This window comes from Chrysemys picta, chromosome 5, assembly GCF_011386835.1.
Source record: "Chrysemys picta bellii isolate R12L10 chromosome 5, ASM1138683v2, whole genome shotgun sequence".
Taxonomy (NCBI): domain Eukaryota; kingdom Metazoa; phylum Chordata; order Testudines; family Emydidae; genus Chrysemys; species Chrysemys picta.
In genome coordinates this window covers 22,386,582-22,399,981 of record NC_088795.1, presented here as the reverse complement: position 1 = coordinate 22,399,981, position 13,400 = coordinate 22,386,582, and the positions used below count along the sequence as shown (strand labels likewise).

General features: G+C 37.9%; 1 protein-coding gene across 2 annotated transcripts in view; it reads left to right on the top strand.

Moving 5' to 3' along the window:
• GRID2 (glutamate ionotropic receptor delta type subunit 2) overlaps positions 1-13,400 on the top strand; it is a 1,049,702-nt gene that overhangs the window by 205,118 nt on the left and 831,184 nt on the right. For both annotated transcript variants that reach the window (XM_065596092.1, XM_008179090.4), the window contains exon 2: positions 9,208-9,363. In XM_065596092.1, the coding sequence (XP_065452164.1) occupies positions 9,208-9,363 (156 nt within the window). The remainder of the gene's footprint in view (positions 1-9,207; positions 9,364-13,400) is intronic.

The following is a 13,400-nucleotide window of genomic DNA, read 5'->3' as shown; positions in this document are numbered from 1 at the left end:
GAGTTTTAAAGAATGTGGGATTGTATGCTATTTTTGTACCTATACTGTATCCATCACCGTGGTATCCAAGCCCTCCGGGCTGATGGCATTGACGTAATTGGTTTGTAGATCTGGTGCTTAGAGCAGCATTAGATGCTGCGGTGGTAAAAATGGCTACATTTGGTTTACTGTTATCGTTGGTAACACCAGTGCAACAGCATCAGTGTTGCAAGACAAATAAAGAATTAGCTAGTGGAAACCTGCCAGCAATGCATATCTGAGAGATGGTTGTCTTCTCCTTGATTGGGCTGATGGCTATAATTTTAAACTTTATGGAAATGTCAGTTTTTTTTGTACCATGCAATGTAGTTTTTATGTAATTGTGTAAGCATCCAGGATTTTTTTAATCAAACTTTTTGAAAAACTGCTGGAAATAACCTTTTGTACTTTAATAGGGGGGGAAATATTCACCTAGACATTCTCAGTAATTTTCCAGTAGAGAAAATTAGTATTCACCTGTATATGCATGTCAATGGGAGAGAGGAAGGGAAACCAACAGATTTATTTCTGAATTAATTGTTTTATATAATTTGGATGCATTCAATATGTTCAGTTTGGGTACCAATTGTTTAGGGCTTGTTATCGTGTGTGTGTGTGTGTGTGAGAGAGAGAGACACCTATATTTGTATTTAGATTTAACATTTTTTAAGAAGGGTATATACATGTACTGAATGTTTATGTAGTTGTAAAATTGTGAGGAGAGTAAGTGGGCAAAGGATTCTAATTTATGAACCTCCTGAATATTCAGTAACTCTTAGGGAGGCCGTGAGTTTGATGCAAGCATTAGTTTATTTCAGGAAATGAAAACCAGTTACTGTGTTAATTTTAAACTGGACTGGAAAATACATGGCACAGGACAATCCTGCTTTAACAGAGAGATGGACTACATGATCATTAGATCCAATTTCTATGGTTCTCCTTTTACCATTGGAAGTGTGCGGGGGAGTGTATACTGATTTTTCTGAATGCCTCTGTTTCCAGCAGAATAAAAAGCTGCTCTGACAAAAGCCGCTTTGAGTAAAGGATTAATTTCAGAGTCAGCCTTAGCATTTTTTGGCAGGCATGCAAAACAATTTTTCACCGCTCTTTTCCCTGCCCCCCAAAAGTTGGTTCCTTTCCATAATGATCACACCATTATGCTTAGTATCGGTTATTTTCAAGGTTATCTTCCCAAGAAAAAGGGCTACAAATATCCTTGGAAAAACAAAAATAATCCACACCACAACAACCTGAGCTGCTCCTTTTCATTTCTATAATCTCCAGATCAGGTCTTTTTTTCATTTAATAGTGCGAAATCTACTTGTATTTAAAAAGGCCCATTAATATTGTGTGTGTTTTACACACACACATACACACACACACACACACTTTAGAGATAACTTGCTAGTATGGTAAACGTTATCAAATGGTTTTAAATCATCCAGTTGGCATTCAAGCATCAAGACTGGTATGTCAGTGCAGGGAGGTAGGTTTCAATTGCACTTTTAAATGATTAAAGCAGCTGAAACTTCAAGACTTTGCCATAATTTAAGATGTAGTAGCAAGTAAAGCAAAACTGTAAGAGAAGCCATCTATTCTGATGGTTGGGTTTCTTCCCCATTTTTAAAAGAGCATATATAACTCCATTTCCCATTAATAGTGTTATACATGTCATGTATTGAGTGGAAGAAAAGACTCATGCCTCACCTCATAGTCTTTGTGATGCTACTAAGCTTGGGCTATGTGTAGATACACATGTGTGTACACAAAGTTAACATCTCTAACATTTGTAATCTCAATTACACTTAGCTGGCAAAGAAGAAAAATGTTCTTGAAGTTGCTGTGTCATGAAGCAGCGATTCAACAACGCCCCTCTTTCCACTTCCAACCACATGAGATAATAATGTACGGATCTATTATCAGTAGTGAATCCTCTGCTTAGTGGAGAAGGAGAACTAATAACTGATGACATCAAGAAGACTGAGAGGTTAATGCCTATTTTATTTAAGTCTTCAGTAAAAAGGTAAATTGTGACCAGACCCTCAACACATTTAATATTAACAACAAAGGGGAAAGGAATGCAAGTCCAAATAGGGAAAGAACAGATTAAGGAGTGTTTAGATAAGTTTGATTTATACAAGGTGGCAGGGCCTAATGAAAAGCACCCTAGGGTATGTAACAAACTAGCTGAAGCAATCATGGAACTGTTAGCTATTAACTTTGAGATATCATGGCGGACAGGTGAGGTCTCAGAGGACAAGAGAAGGGAAAACATAGTACCTGTTGTTAAAAAGGGGAACAAAGAGGCCTTGGGGTATTATAGATGCATCAGCCTAACTTCAATACCCGGAAAGATACTGGAACAAATTATTAAACCATCAATTTGTAAGCACCTAAAAGATAATAGGGTTATAAATAGGAGATCTACAAATTCATGGCCATGAAAATCACATCTCCCGGGTCTCCCCCCCACATGAAACCTGGTCTTCGGCTGCCCAGCTCTGAGGACAGAGCGGAAAGTGGTGGCTGCTGGCTGGGTGCCCACCTCTGAAGGCAGTGTCACTGCCAGCAGTAGCACAGAAATAAGGGTTGCAATATCATGACCCCCCTACAATAGGCTCGTGACCCCCCTTTGGGTTGGGGGCCCCAGTTTGAGAAAGGCTGCAGAGAAATCACACATTTGTGGACATCCATGAAATTTGCTATTTATACTGTGACCAACCTGTGAAAAATGTGTGATTTCTCCACTATTTAAAGAGACCCCCTAGTTATAAGGAATAGCCGGCATGGATTTGTTAAGAACAAATCATTCCAGACCAACCTAATTTCCTTTGACAGGGTTACTGGCCTAGTGGATATGTAGGAACCAGTAGAGGTGAGAGATCTTGTTTTTAGTTAGACTTTTAACATAAGACATTCTTGTAAGCAAACTTAAAAAAAAACATGGTCTAGATGACATTACTATAAGGTGTGAGCACAATTGGCTGAAACACTGTACTCAGGGTACTTATCGGTGGCTATCTGTCATACTGGGAGTGCATATCTAGTGCAGTCATGCAGGGGTAAGTCCTGGATCTGGTACTAGTTAGTATTTTCATTAATGACTTCAGTAATGGAGTGGAGAGTGTGCTTATAAAATGTGCAGTTGACAGCAAGCTGGGAAGGGTTACAAGCAGTTTGGAGGACAGGATTAGAATTCAAAATGACCATGACAAATTGGAAAACTGATCTGAAGGCAGGAAAATCAAATGCACAACTACAAAATGGAGTATAACTGGCTAGGTGGTAGTACTGCTGAAGAGGATTTGGGGGTTGTAGTGGATCACAAATTGAATGAGTCATCAATGTGATGCAGTTGCAAAAAAAAAGACTGATATCATTCTGGGGTGTATTAACAGGAATGTTGTATGTGAGACATGGGAGGCCATTGTTGAGTTTAGCAGGACAATTGCGAGGGTTCCGCTGGAGCACTGTGTCCAAATCTGTACACCACACTTTAGGAAAGATGTGGACAAATTGGAGAGAGTCCAGAGGAGAGCAACAATGATAAAAAGTTTAGAAAACCTGACCTATGAGGTTTAAAAAAACCCAGGGCATGTTTATTCTTGGAAAAAAGATGATTAAGGGTTGGGTGGGGACTTGATAACAATATTCAAATATGTTAAGTGCTGTTTATAAGGAGGACGGGGACCAATTTGTTCTCCATATCCACTAAAGGTAAGACAAGAAGTAGTGGACTTAATCTGCAGAAAGGGGTATTTTAGGTTACTATTTTAGTTATAAGGGCAGTTACCTACCACTGGAATGGTCTTCCAAGGGAGTTGTGGAATCCCTCTCACTGAAGGGTTTTTTTGTTTTTGTTTTTTTTGTTTTTTAAGAACAGGATAGACAAACACCTGTAAGGGATAGGTCTAGGTTTACTTGATCCTGCCTCAGTGAAGGGGGCTGGACTTCTTGAGGTCCCTTCCAGCCATACATTTCTATGAGTCTACCATTCTCTGTTTGTCCTATGAGATGTTCTAGCATTCAAAGCAGGAGCTAATAAAGGGTGATGAAATACTATCATGGATGAGCCCTGGTTACAAAGCAGCTTATAAGCAGGTTATTAATGCATGTAAGGCTACTTTTTAATATGTTCCTTTTCAGGAAAATTAATAACATTCAGTAGGCTTATTATCAGTGCAGTACCTTTCTATATGGGACATTAATATGGAAACCACCCCTTTTTACCAGCTAAGTACCAATTTGATAGTTAGGGACATAATGGAAAAACGAAGGGCTACTAACACTTATCCGGTAATTTATTATACGACATATGTAATGCTATGACAACTCCTGTTAATCACCATTGAAACAGTAAAATATAACAAGGTGAGTAATAAATGTATGAAACAATATCTATACTACCTTGATTTTTATGTTGTGAAAGGAATATAACCTATATATACACTGATTGTTTATGTATAATTAAAAATGTCCCAAAGCATCTTCAGAGGTCCGTAATTATCATTAGTGTTCTGTTTTGTGAATTGCATTGCCAGGTTTTCTGTTGCTCCACACCTTGTTTAATCAATTAAGCCAGGGCAAAGTAAATGCAGCATATATGTAGATTGCTACTGTTTGGATTTAGTAGCATTTTACACAATTTTGCGCTCTTGTAAATGACTGCACAGGTGCAGAGCAATGGAGAATCAGACCTTTCCTATACGAATTGATGAGGCTTTGCCCACAAGTACCTTTTTTGTACATTTAATTAATGTTAAAACAAAGTGCTCTGTAAAAATGTGTAGATTGCATGTTTATTTTTAATATACTATTAATTCTGCAGTAAATCCTATCTAAGCAAATACAACTCAAATAGAACTACATTTCTCTTTCTTCTTCCCCATCCAAGCCCTTCATCCAAAAAGAAACTATCGAATTCTGGCCTTTTTTACAAGGAGGTTAGTGAACCTGAACTGAAGAATGTGACATTGGATTCTTTCATTGTGTTAAAAACAAGTTAGAAAAAGGTGAAGAGCAATTAGCATTTGACCAGAAATGCCTGTCTGCATGATCTGGAAATGAATTAGCTGTATTTGGAAAGTATTCATGTGTGTGGTGGTGAGCATGCTCATTTACATAAAGGGAAAGATATCTCATCTATGAAAACTTGAGAGGCTATTCACCTTTCCAAATGTGAGCATAATTCCCATTGATGCTAACATATATGTATATATATATACACAGTGCAGCTATAGAATTAAAGGGAAAAACCACGTGTGGCTAACAGCATTGTAAATGATAGGAGAGAGGATAATTTATAAATACTGAAGAGCTCTTCAGGTCTCTACTGCCCATTGTGACCAATGAATTGACTTTGCACAATCTCTAAACTTAATAAAACTAAGGTTTCTCAAAAGACAAGCCAAAGACATTCACTTTTATACGAAAGTGTCATCCTCCTATGTTGAAGCATACATTTCTGTGCATGAGGAATTTAATCCGTTATTGCTTTATAATTAATGAGTTTGACATACAGGACCTCCAGCACCAGCTCTTATTGCATGTAAATCTATTCAGGAGAGCTTACAACGTAACAAGCTGAGTCTTTATTGTCTTTGTCAACCTGTCAAGCCACTTTGCCAAGGCAGGATAGCAGACTCTAGAACAAAATGTAATGGAGTGGAACACCCTCTTCTCGTCAAATCATTTATGACAAATAACAGACTTTGGAAACAGGCAGGGCTCTATGATTGTTTTACTCCACCTTGCTTTACCCAGCAGAATGCAGAGACTTCGCTTGCTCTTTTTACTGCGTTTTTTTACTTTGTTTTATTTTAGATGTTGCCTGTAGCATTTTGACATATTGGAAAGCCTGTAAATTCTCTCTTCACTTCCTTGCTTGAAACATTTAAAGTTAGACTGGACAAAAGCACAGGAAGACTCATGGTAGGGAACCATATTTTTACCAGCAGAGATTGATTAGATGACCTGATGTAATAGGTCACTCAAATGTCTTACCATCTCTGGGTCATAATTTGCCCTCACATCCGTGTAACCCACTCAAAACAGTGGATTACCTAGGTGTAATGAGAACAGAATTTTACACCGTATTTTATGATATGCCTTCGACATTGAGCAGAGATAATTTGTGTTATGGTCAGATCAGGTGGCAACACAGTAAGTCTCTCATTCAGCAAAGTTTTTAATAATGTGCCTTATTTTAAGTCTTGACTAGGGTGACCAGACAGCAAGTATGAAAAATCAGGATGGGGGTCAGAGGTAATAGGAGCCTATATAAGAAAAAGACCGAAAAATCAGGACTGTCCCTATAAAATCGGGACATCTGGTCACCCTAGTCTTGACTTTAGTGAGACTTCACATGCTCAAAGTTAGGTTTATGCTTAAGTGCCTCACTGGTTCAGGCCCTAGATGTGGAAACATGGTGGAAAACCATTCCATTTTCTGCAGCGTCTTAATCTTTCATTTAATTAAGTGAATAGGCCCATTAAAAAGGGGTACCATTCTAATTGCCTAAACATGAGTAAGGCACAATTCATTTGTGAAAGTCCAGCAGATTGCTGGATAAAGCTGCCAAGATTTTTCACAGAAGAAGATGGCTTCACCAGAAAAGAATGCTTTTTAAATTATAAAAACCTACTGTAATCTGATTAGGCACAGACTGAGTATTTACTCATTTTGCAATTTTCTTTTTAGCCAGTAAAATTAAAATTGGATGTTACTAGTGACGGAATGAGAAGGTTTGTTTGTTTTTGAGATACCAGCAAGCTTTTCTTTTCAGAATATTTTGTTAACAAGTTTAGAATCTATCTATCTATCTATCTATCTATCTATCTATCTATCTATCTATCTATCTATCTATCTATCTATCATGGATAGTCAGTCACCACTTGATGGATTTGGGCTTAGTCATGTTAATTTAAACACAGAAGCGAGCCAAAGATCAGTTTGTCCGTGTCCCCCCAGCCCCCAAAAAAGTCAACCCTTCTGTATTAAAAACAAACTTCCACAAAAACCAATTGAACAACGGAAAGACACTGGGCTTGATGTGACTCTTACTTGCGGCAGTTGTACACCAGTATAACTTTAGTAGTTTCAGTGGAATCATTTCTGGTCTCAGTTTAAATCAGAATTGAACACTGAGTATATATGTATGTGTATAATAGGTAAATAAATTTTCCCAGTATATTTGTTTTAATTTCACCTATGTGTCTGACTGCATCGAATGAGAGCTTGATGTTAGTTGACTTTCTTATGCTGTACTGACAAAATACAGAACATTTACTTAAATTTTAGAAATCCAGCTTGTTGAGGAATTACATTATATATTTGTTGTCTCCCCAAGATGTTTACTTCATACATTTTAACAGCACTCTGTGTGGGGGGGGGGGGAGCGGAGGAGGCAGTTTTACCATTTTGCTGATAGTCATTTTCTCTTTCTTATGAGCTAGGGATTTGGGGCAGGTGTCCTCTGGTCCATCTATTGTTCCTTATTAACATCATGGGGGGGGAGGGGAAGGCAGAAAAATCCCTTAAATTGAAACAAATGAACAAAAACCCATATTGAAATAATTTAAGAAAAACTGTCTCAGACACTGAGATTCATGTGGTACAGGAATGGGGGAAGGCCACCAGGGAGCCAGTTGCAACTGCCTCATTACCTGGGTTCTCTGCTGTGGATTTGTTTGAAGTTAGAGGGCCCCAGCTGTAACATGTGTGAGCCAGCTAAAGTCTTCAAGCAACCATACTCGTGCTGGGGATTGGTGAAGTGCACAGTGCTCCAGACACACACACACCCTCCGCCTTAAACCTGTGGGGTCTCATGAAAGAAGACATGTTAGTTCCACATCTGCTGGAGACTCCCCCATAGTAGGCGAATCCCTATGGAGGATTTCCACTCCCTTTGTGCTGCAGGAGCTGAAGAGAGGATGTAGAGAGTTGGGCCAAATTATTTGGCCAAATTATTTGGCCCAGTATTTGCAGTGCTCTACCGACATTGATTATTTTTAAAAGTTAGGTGTCTGAAAAAGAAAATAACAAAACCACACACAAACTGATATTGTCCCTTGAGTTACAGAATTGAAACTTAATTGATTTTTCAGTTAGAAGACGTAATCAATGAGTACTTTGTCATGTAGATCAGGCTTCTCATTTATTGTTACTTAGAGTCAAGGGGGTCATTCTTCTGCCCCACACAGAGAGCCAAGGAGATGGAAACTCACCTCAGTAGTCATTATGGTCTTGGATCCCCCAGCTGGGACTCAAAGTGAAAGTAGTATGGAGCAGTGGGATAATAGAATAATGGAAGAGAAATGTTTCATGTCTAGTGACAGTGCATCTCTATTGGTTTACAAGCAATGCTCTGCTCAATTACTCAAACGCCCAAAATTATGCTCCTAAATTTATGATTAGGTTCTGAAATCAAGTGGCCTGACTTTCAGAGGTGCTGAATCCCTGCTTCTCTGGATGACTACAGTTCCACTATACCAGTGTTTCCCAAACTTGGGACGCCACTTGTTTAGGGAAAGCCCCTGGCGGGCCGGGCCGGTTTGTTTACCTGCCGTGTCCGCGGGTTCGGCCGATCACGGCTCCCACTGGCTGCGGTTTGCTGCTCCAGGACAATGGGAGCTGCTGGAAGCAGCGTGGGCCGAGGGACATACTGGGTGTAACTGTTTTGCAAATCTGATAGAAAGTGGAGCTTTGATTTACACCAAGGACGTTTGCTTATGCTGATTGTCCTGGCTAGCCCATTTTCCAAAGGATTGTCAGACCTTGTTACAGAAGTGCTGTTACAATTCTAGGCTTATTCTTAGTATCCAACCTTGATTACATTAACTTTAAGTTCCTTAACTGTCATTTGGATGAGATGTAAAACTGACGTCTTGGCCAGTTACGATCATAAAATATATTCCAGAGTGTCTCATTTTCCTTGGCAAATTACAGTGTGGGTAGTTTATATTGTACCTACTTAAATTCTCCCAGTTTCTCTAGTTGGCTCCAGTGATTATCTTTATTTTCTGTCCTAAACTTTGTACAGTTGTTATACATTGTTAAATAGTTAAGTTAGAATCCTGCAATTATTTATCTTACAGGTGGCTGCACTATTTTGCTGGGTGAAGGGATGTCTTTAAATTGTAAAACTTGTCAAGTCAGCATGAAAGAGGAATGTTTGTTTATTTTTTCCAGGGGCGATTTTTGATGAATCTGCCAAAAAGGATGAGGAGGTGTTTCGTATGGCAGTTGCTGACCTCAACCAGAATGATGAAATCTTACAGACAGAGAAAATCACATGTTCTGTGACATTTGTGGATGGCAACAACCCATTTCAGGCAGTTCAAGAAGGTAGGATATCTAAATTTAAGATTTTCTGGTATTGTTTCCATGTGGATATAAAAGCCTATATACAAAGTGCCTTAATAGTCAATTGTAAGTGTGTCCACCTCCTGCCTTTCTGCAGAACTTGTGGGATGCTGGTATTTCTGTGTTGGGTGCTTTTCTTTTTTAAAAGGAATGATGCTGTACAATAGCATTGCATGGAAATTCACTTTGAATAGGAATAATACTGATATGGTTTGTTCTGGAAAATAACTGAATATGGAATATGAAAAAAACTTACTGTGATATGAAGCAGCAAATCTTGGTTTGAGTCATGTTTGTTAGCAAGATTTCTTGGAGAGAAGGTAGAGAGGAGTTTGGCACAGTGTGTCTTAAATATCTCCTCTTGAGTTGTGCTAGATGATTTTAGTGTACAGCCAAGCAGAAGTGCCTTCTTTCATGACCTCTTAATACTGCCCGTTGATTTTATTTCACTCAAATACTTTTACCTACTCAGTATCAAAAATGTAAGTTGTTTTGAGTATAACCTCTTGAGGCTTTGTAGACTAAAGTTACCTATTTTATACAAGGATTTGGAGATAACCTTCAAGTCAAGAAAGTAACCTGTATGAAATATAATAATCCATTTCTGCCATTCTTTGTTGGTCTCATATGCTTCAATAAAAAATGAGTGTGTTGCTAGTAGGCTAAGATGACACACATAATTGGTACCAGACTTCAACATTTTCAAGTCTTTTGGAACAGGATTAATAAGTCATTGGTGTGACCGAAAATGTTGGCTGATAAGGCACCTATGTGAAGAGCTTCTAACTATAAACTTATATTTCATGAGCATTTATTTCTTATGTTAGAGCAAGAAACAAGATAACTCATTCTTGAAATGCAGAGCATATGTTTATTGTAGAGACTCTTAATTATATAATTTAGTAACTATACCCTTGCTGCATATTATATTTACACTACTGCATATGCTAGGAAAAATACAATTTAGTAGTACAAGTATAAAAGTAATTTACTACATAATTTTGTTTGGAAGACAGAAATGAATGTATGTTGATTTTCTATATTCTTGTTAGTTACTACATAGTAAAACAGGAAGTACGGTATGTGGAATTTGCTACGTACAGTAGTTAATTTGCCAACAATTAATCCACTACTGGTACTGCTTCTATTAAAATTAGTGGCAAAACTCCCATTGACTTCAATGGGTAAAATCAAGATCATGTCAGTAAAAGATTACTGGTATTACCTGATGTTTTTCACCAGCAACCTCACTAAAATTCAGCAATTTTGGCCTTTTACTACATTTTGCAGGGAGTGGTCAGAAACCATGTAGGTAGCAGTATTAGTATGCTTTGAACAAGACTGAGCTATTATATTTTGAAAATATTGTGGATTGAAATCTGAGAAAAAATTGAAACGAAAACTGAAGATAGGTGCGTTCAAATTCAGCTTAGTGTGAGGAGGTCAGCTTTTTCCAGGTCACTGTTGCATTTGCATTGTCAGCATGTAAACTGTGCTGTCATAGGTTCAGGATGGATACAACTAGTTGATGATGCTTACTTATATCTGACAATAAACACCATCAACCATAACATCAGGATGACAGATTTCATGGAAATATTTTTTTAAGCTCTGTGACTGTTGAAGAGCTTATAAACTCTTACATTAAAAAAGCATGAATGCCTAAAAGTTGTGTGTGTCAAAATAAACAGTTAATTACTTATGGTTTGATGCTGAATTGCTCACTTTCGTACAGCAATTGTGTTTTTCACTCTTGGAAAATGTCTCTGTTTTAAATTTGAAATCTGAGAGGAGTAGATGTGAACTAAAATGAAATAATCTTTAAGTAATCATGTGGGTGGGATAATGTCTATAACATTGAGATCACTCTCAAGAAAACATTTGCTAATAAGAAACCTATTTTCTGTAAATCTGTGATTGGAAGCAGCCAAACAGAAAGGTCTATTCTGCTAACAGAGACTAATTTATCTATAATTGTCGGACTTAAACTGCCCATATTTTGTTTGTTGGGGTATGGTAACTGGGGGGAAGGGGGGAGAGACAAGGGTTAATGGTTGTTTGTAGCTCTGTGAACATTTTTCAAGTTCCATTCCTTCAGTATCAATAGTACTAGAAACCTGCTTGAGCTACCAGTCTACGATTCTTTTTTTAACTCAAGGTTAAATCATATTGAACAATTGATGCATCTCTACTTAACTAGTTTTAATTGCACATCATCACTTTACTAAAGGCTTTCTCTGCATCTGGTTTATCTGACTTCCCTTTCCCACATATACATCCCTCTTTTGCCCAGTTTTTTTTTAATAAAAATTTCTTCCACCATGCTCAGTGTACGGATAGGACCTCTTGCCACATCATTCATGAGTCTTTCCTTTGAAGAAAGTCTGAGACTACACTGACTGTAAAACGTACACAGATATATCCGTGTGTGTGTGTGTGTGTGTATGTGTGTGTGTGTGTGTGTGTGTGTGTATGTATATGATAGATATATATCAAGCCCAAAATGCTATGTATATTCTGTTTACACTGCTGCTGTATCTGCTTGTAAAAACCACAGCAGATCTGCACAAAAGTCTGGCTTTGTTGCCTATGGGGTTTGGGCTTAGTTTTTCCTTCTATTCCACCAGTTTTACACCAGTGTGACTTCATTCTAGTTATTACATCAGATTCACATCAGTGTTAGTTTAACAGAGTGGGAATCTGGGCTCCCTGCATTTTCTGGTTTTAATGAACCCCAAAATTCAAAGCGATGCTAAGCTCAATTCCCTGAAGTTTGCCTAACCTTGGTTAATGCAACACTTTCTCATACTTTTGACTTCTTTGAGTTAGAATGTAAAAACAACAAGGATTACAGCCTTTGTATTCATGTTCTGTAAATTGCCCTACATGTTGATAACCCTAGGTCCATAACAACCTTCAATTGACCTCATTTTGCTCAAAACATGGCCCTAGTTCACTAAATAGTGAATCTTCTTAGCAGATTTGGGGTTTGGAATAAAACATGACTGGTTTAAAGCTCTTACAAAACAAGACACTCTCATGCAGAAACATTGACAAGACACTCTTGCATTTCTGCGACTCACTGATGGACAGCATGTAATATTTCTAATTAGCATGGCACTCATAACTAATGTGCACATCAGCCCTCAGATGTTTTACATCTAGCTTTATAGACAAAGCTTATTTATTTCAGACTCTACATTTGTACTATACCAAATAGTCATCCTTTGAATATGCTTTCTTATATTATTATGGTGCCCTGAGACTCCTTCCATGTGTATCTTAGGGGGTCTTATTAACAGTTCTGATATCATTGCACTGCAAAGCTGAGTGGTTTTATCCCAGATGAACTGTGAGTGAGTTGCCTTCTACCAATGGTCCAATGGAGGTCCCCTTAGGTACAATACACCTGTATTATAGATCACTGAAATATGAAATGAAATTGGTTTTATTAAAATTAAGGAAAGGTTCTCCCTTTGATGTAAATTCTAATGGAGAGAGACAATAGTTACAATGGATTATCTCAGTGCAAGCAGTCCCACAGTGAGATTGAAACTCCGTATGTAAAATTATCAAGATAGGAATGCTTATTCCAACTGCAGTCTAACTAAACATCTGTAAGTGTGTCATCATAATGTTTGTTCTGGATATACGGTTCTGAGAAACACAACATTGGTACCTTGTTATCCGCTGTCTATTTTATACAAGTAATAAACTAAGATAATCATCTTTCCTTGGTTATGGTTGCTGAAGTATGTTGTGTTCATGAGGAGGCCAGAAAGAATAATGCATATGACCTTTTATGCTGTGGCACCACACCTATTATTATCTCTGTAGCAGCAAGGCAAGAGAATATGGATCTCCAGTCCTCTTGTGATGGAAATTCATATTTTAAGCACTGTCAAATACAATGAATTAAGACACCAGATTGCTGATGGTATAAATAGGTTTCCTTCCTGTGAGACTTTGGTTCATGGTGATATTTCTTCATTGTATTTGCACTAGAGGTGGGGTAGGAC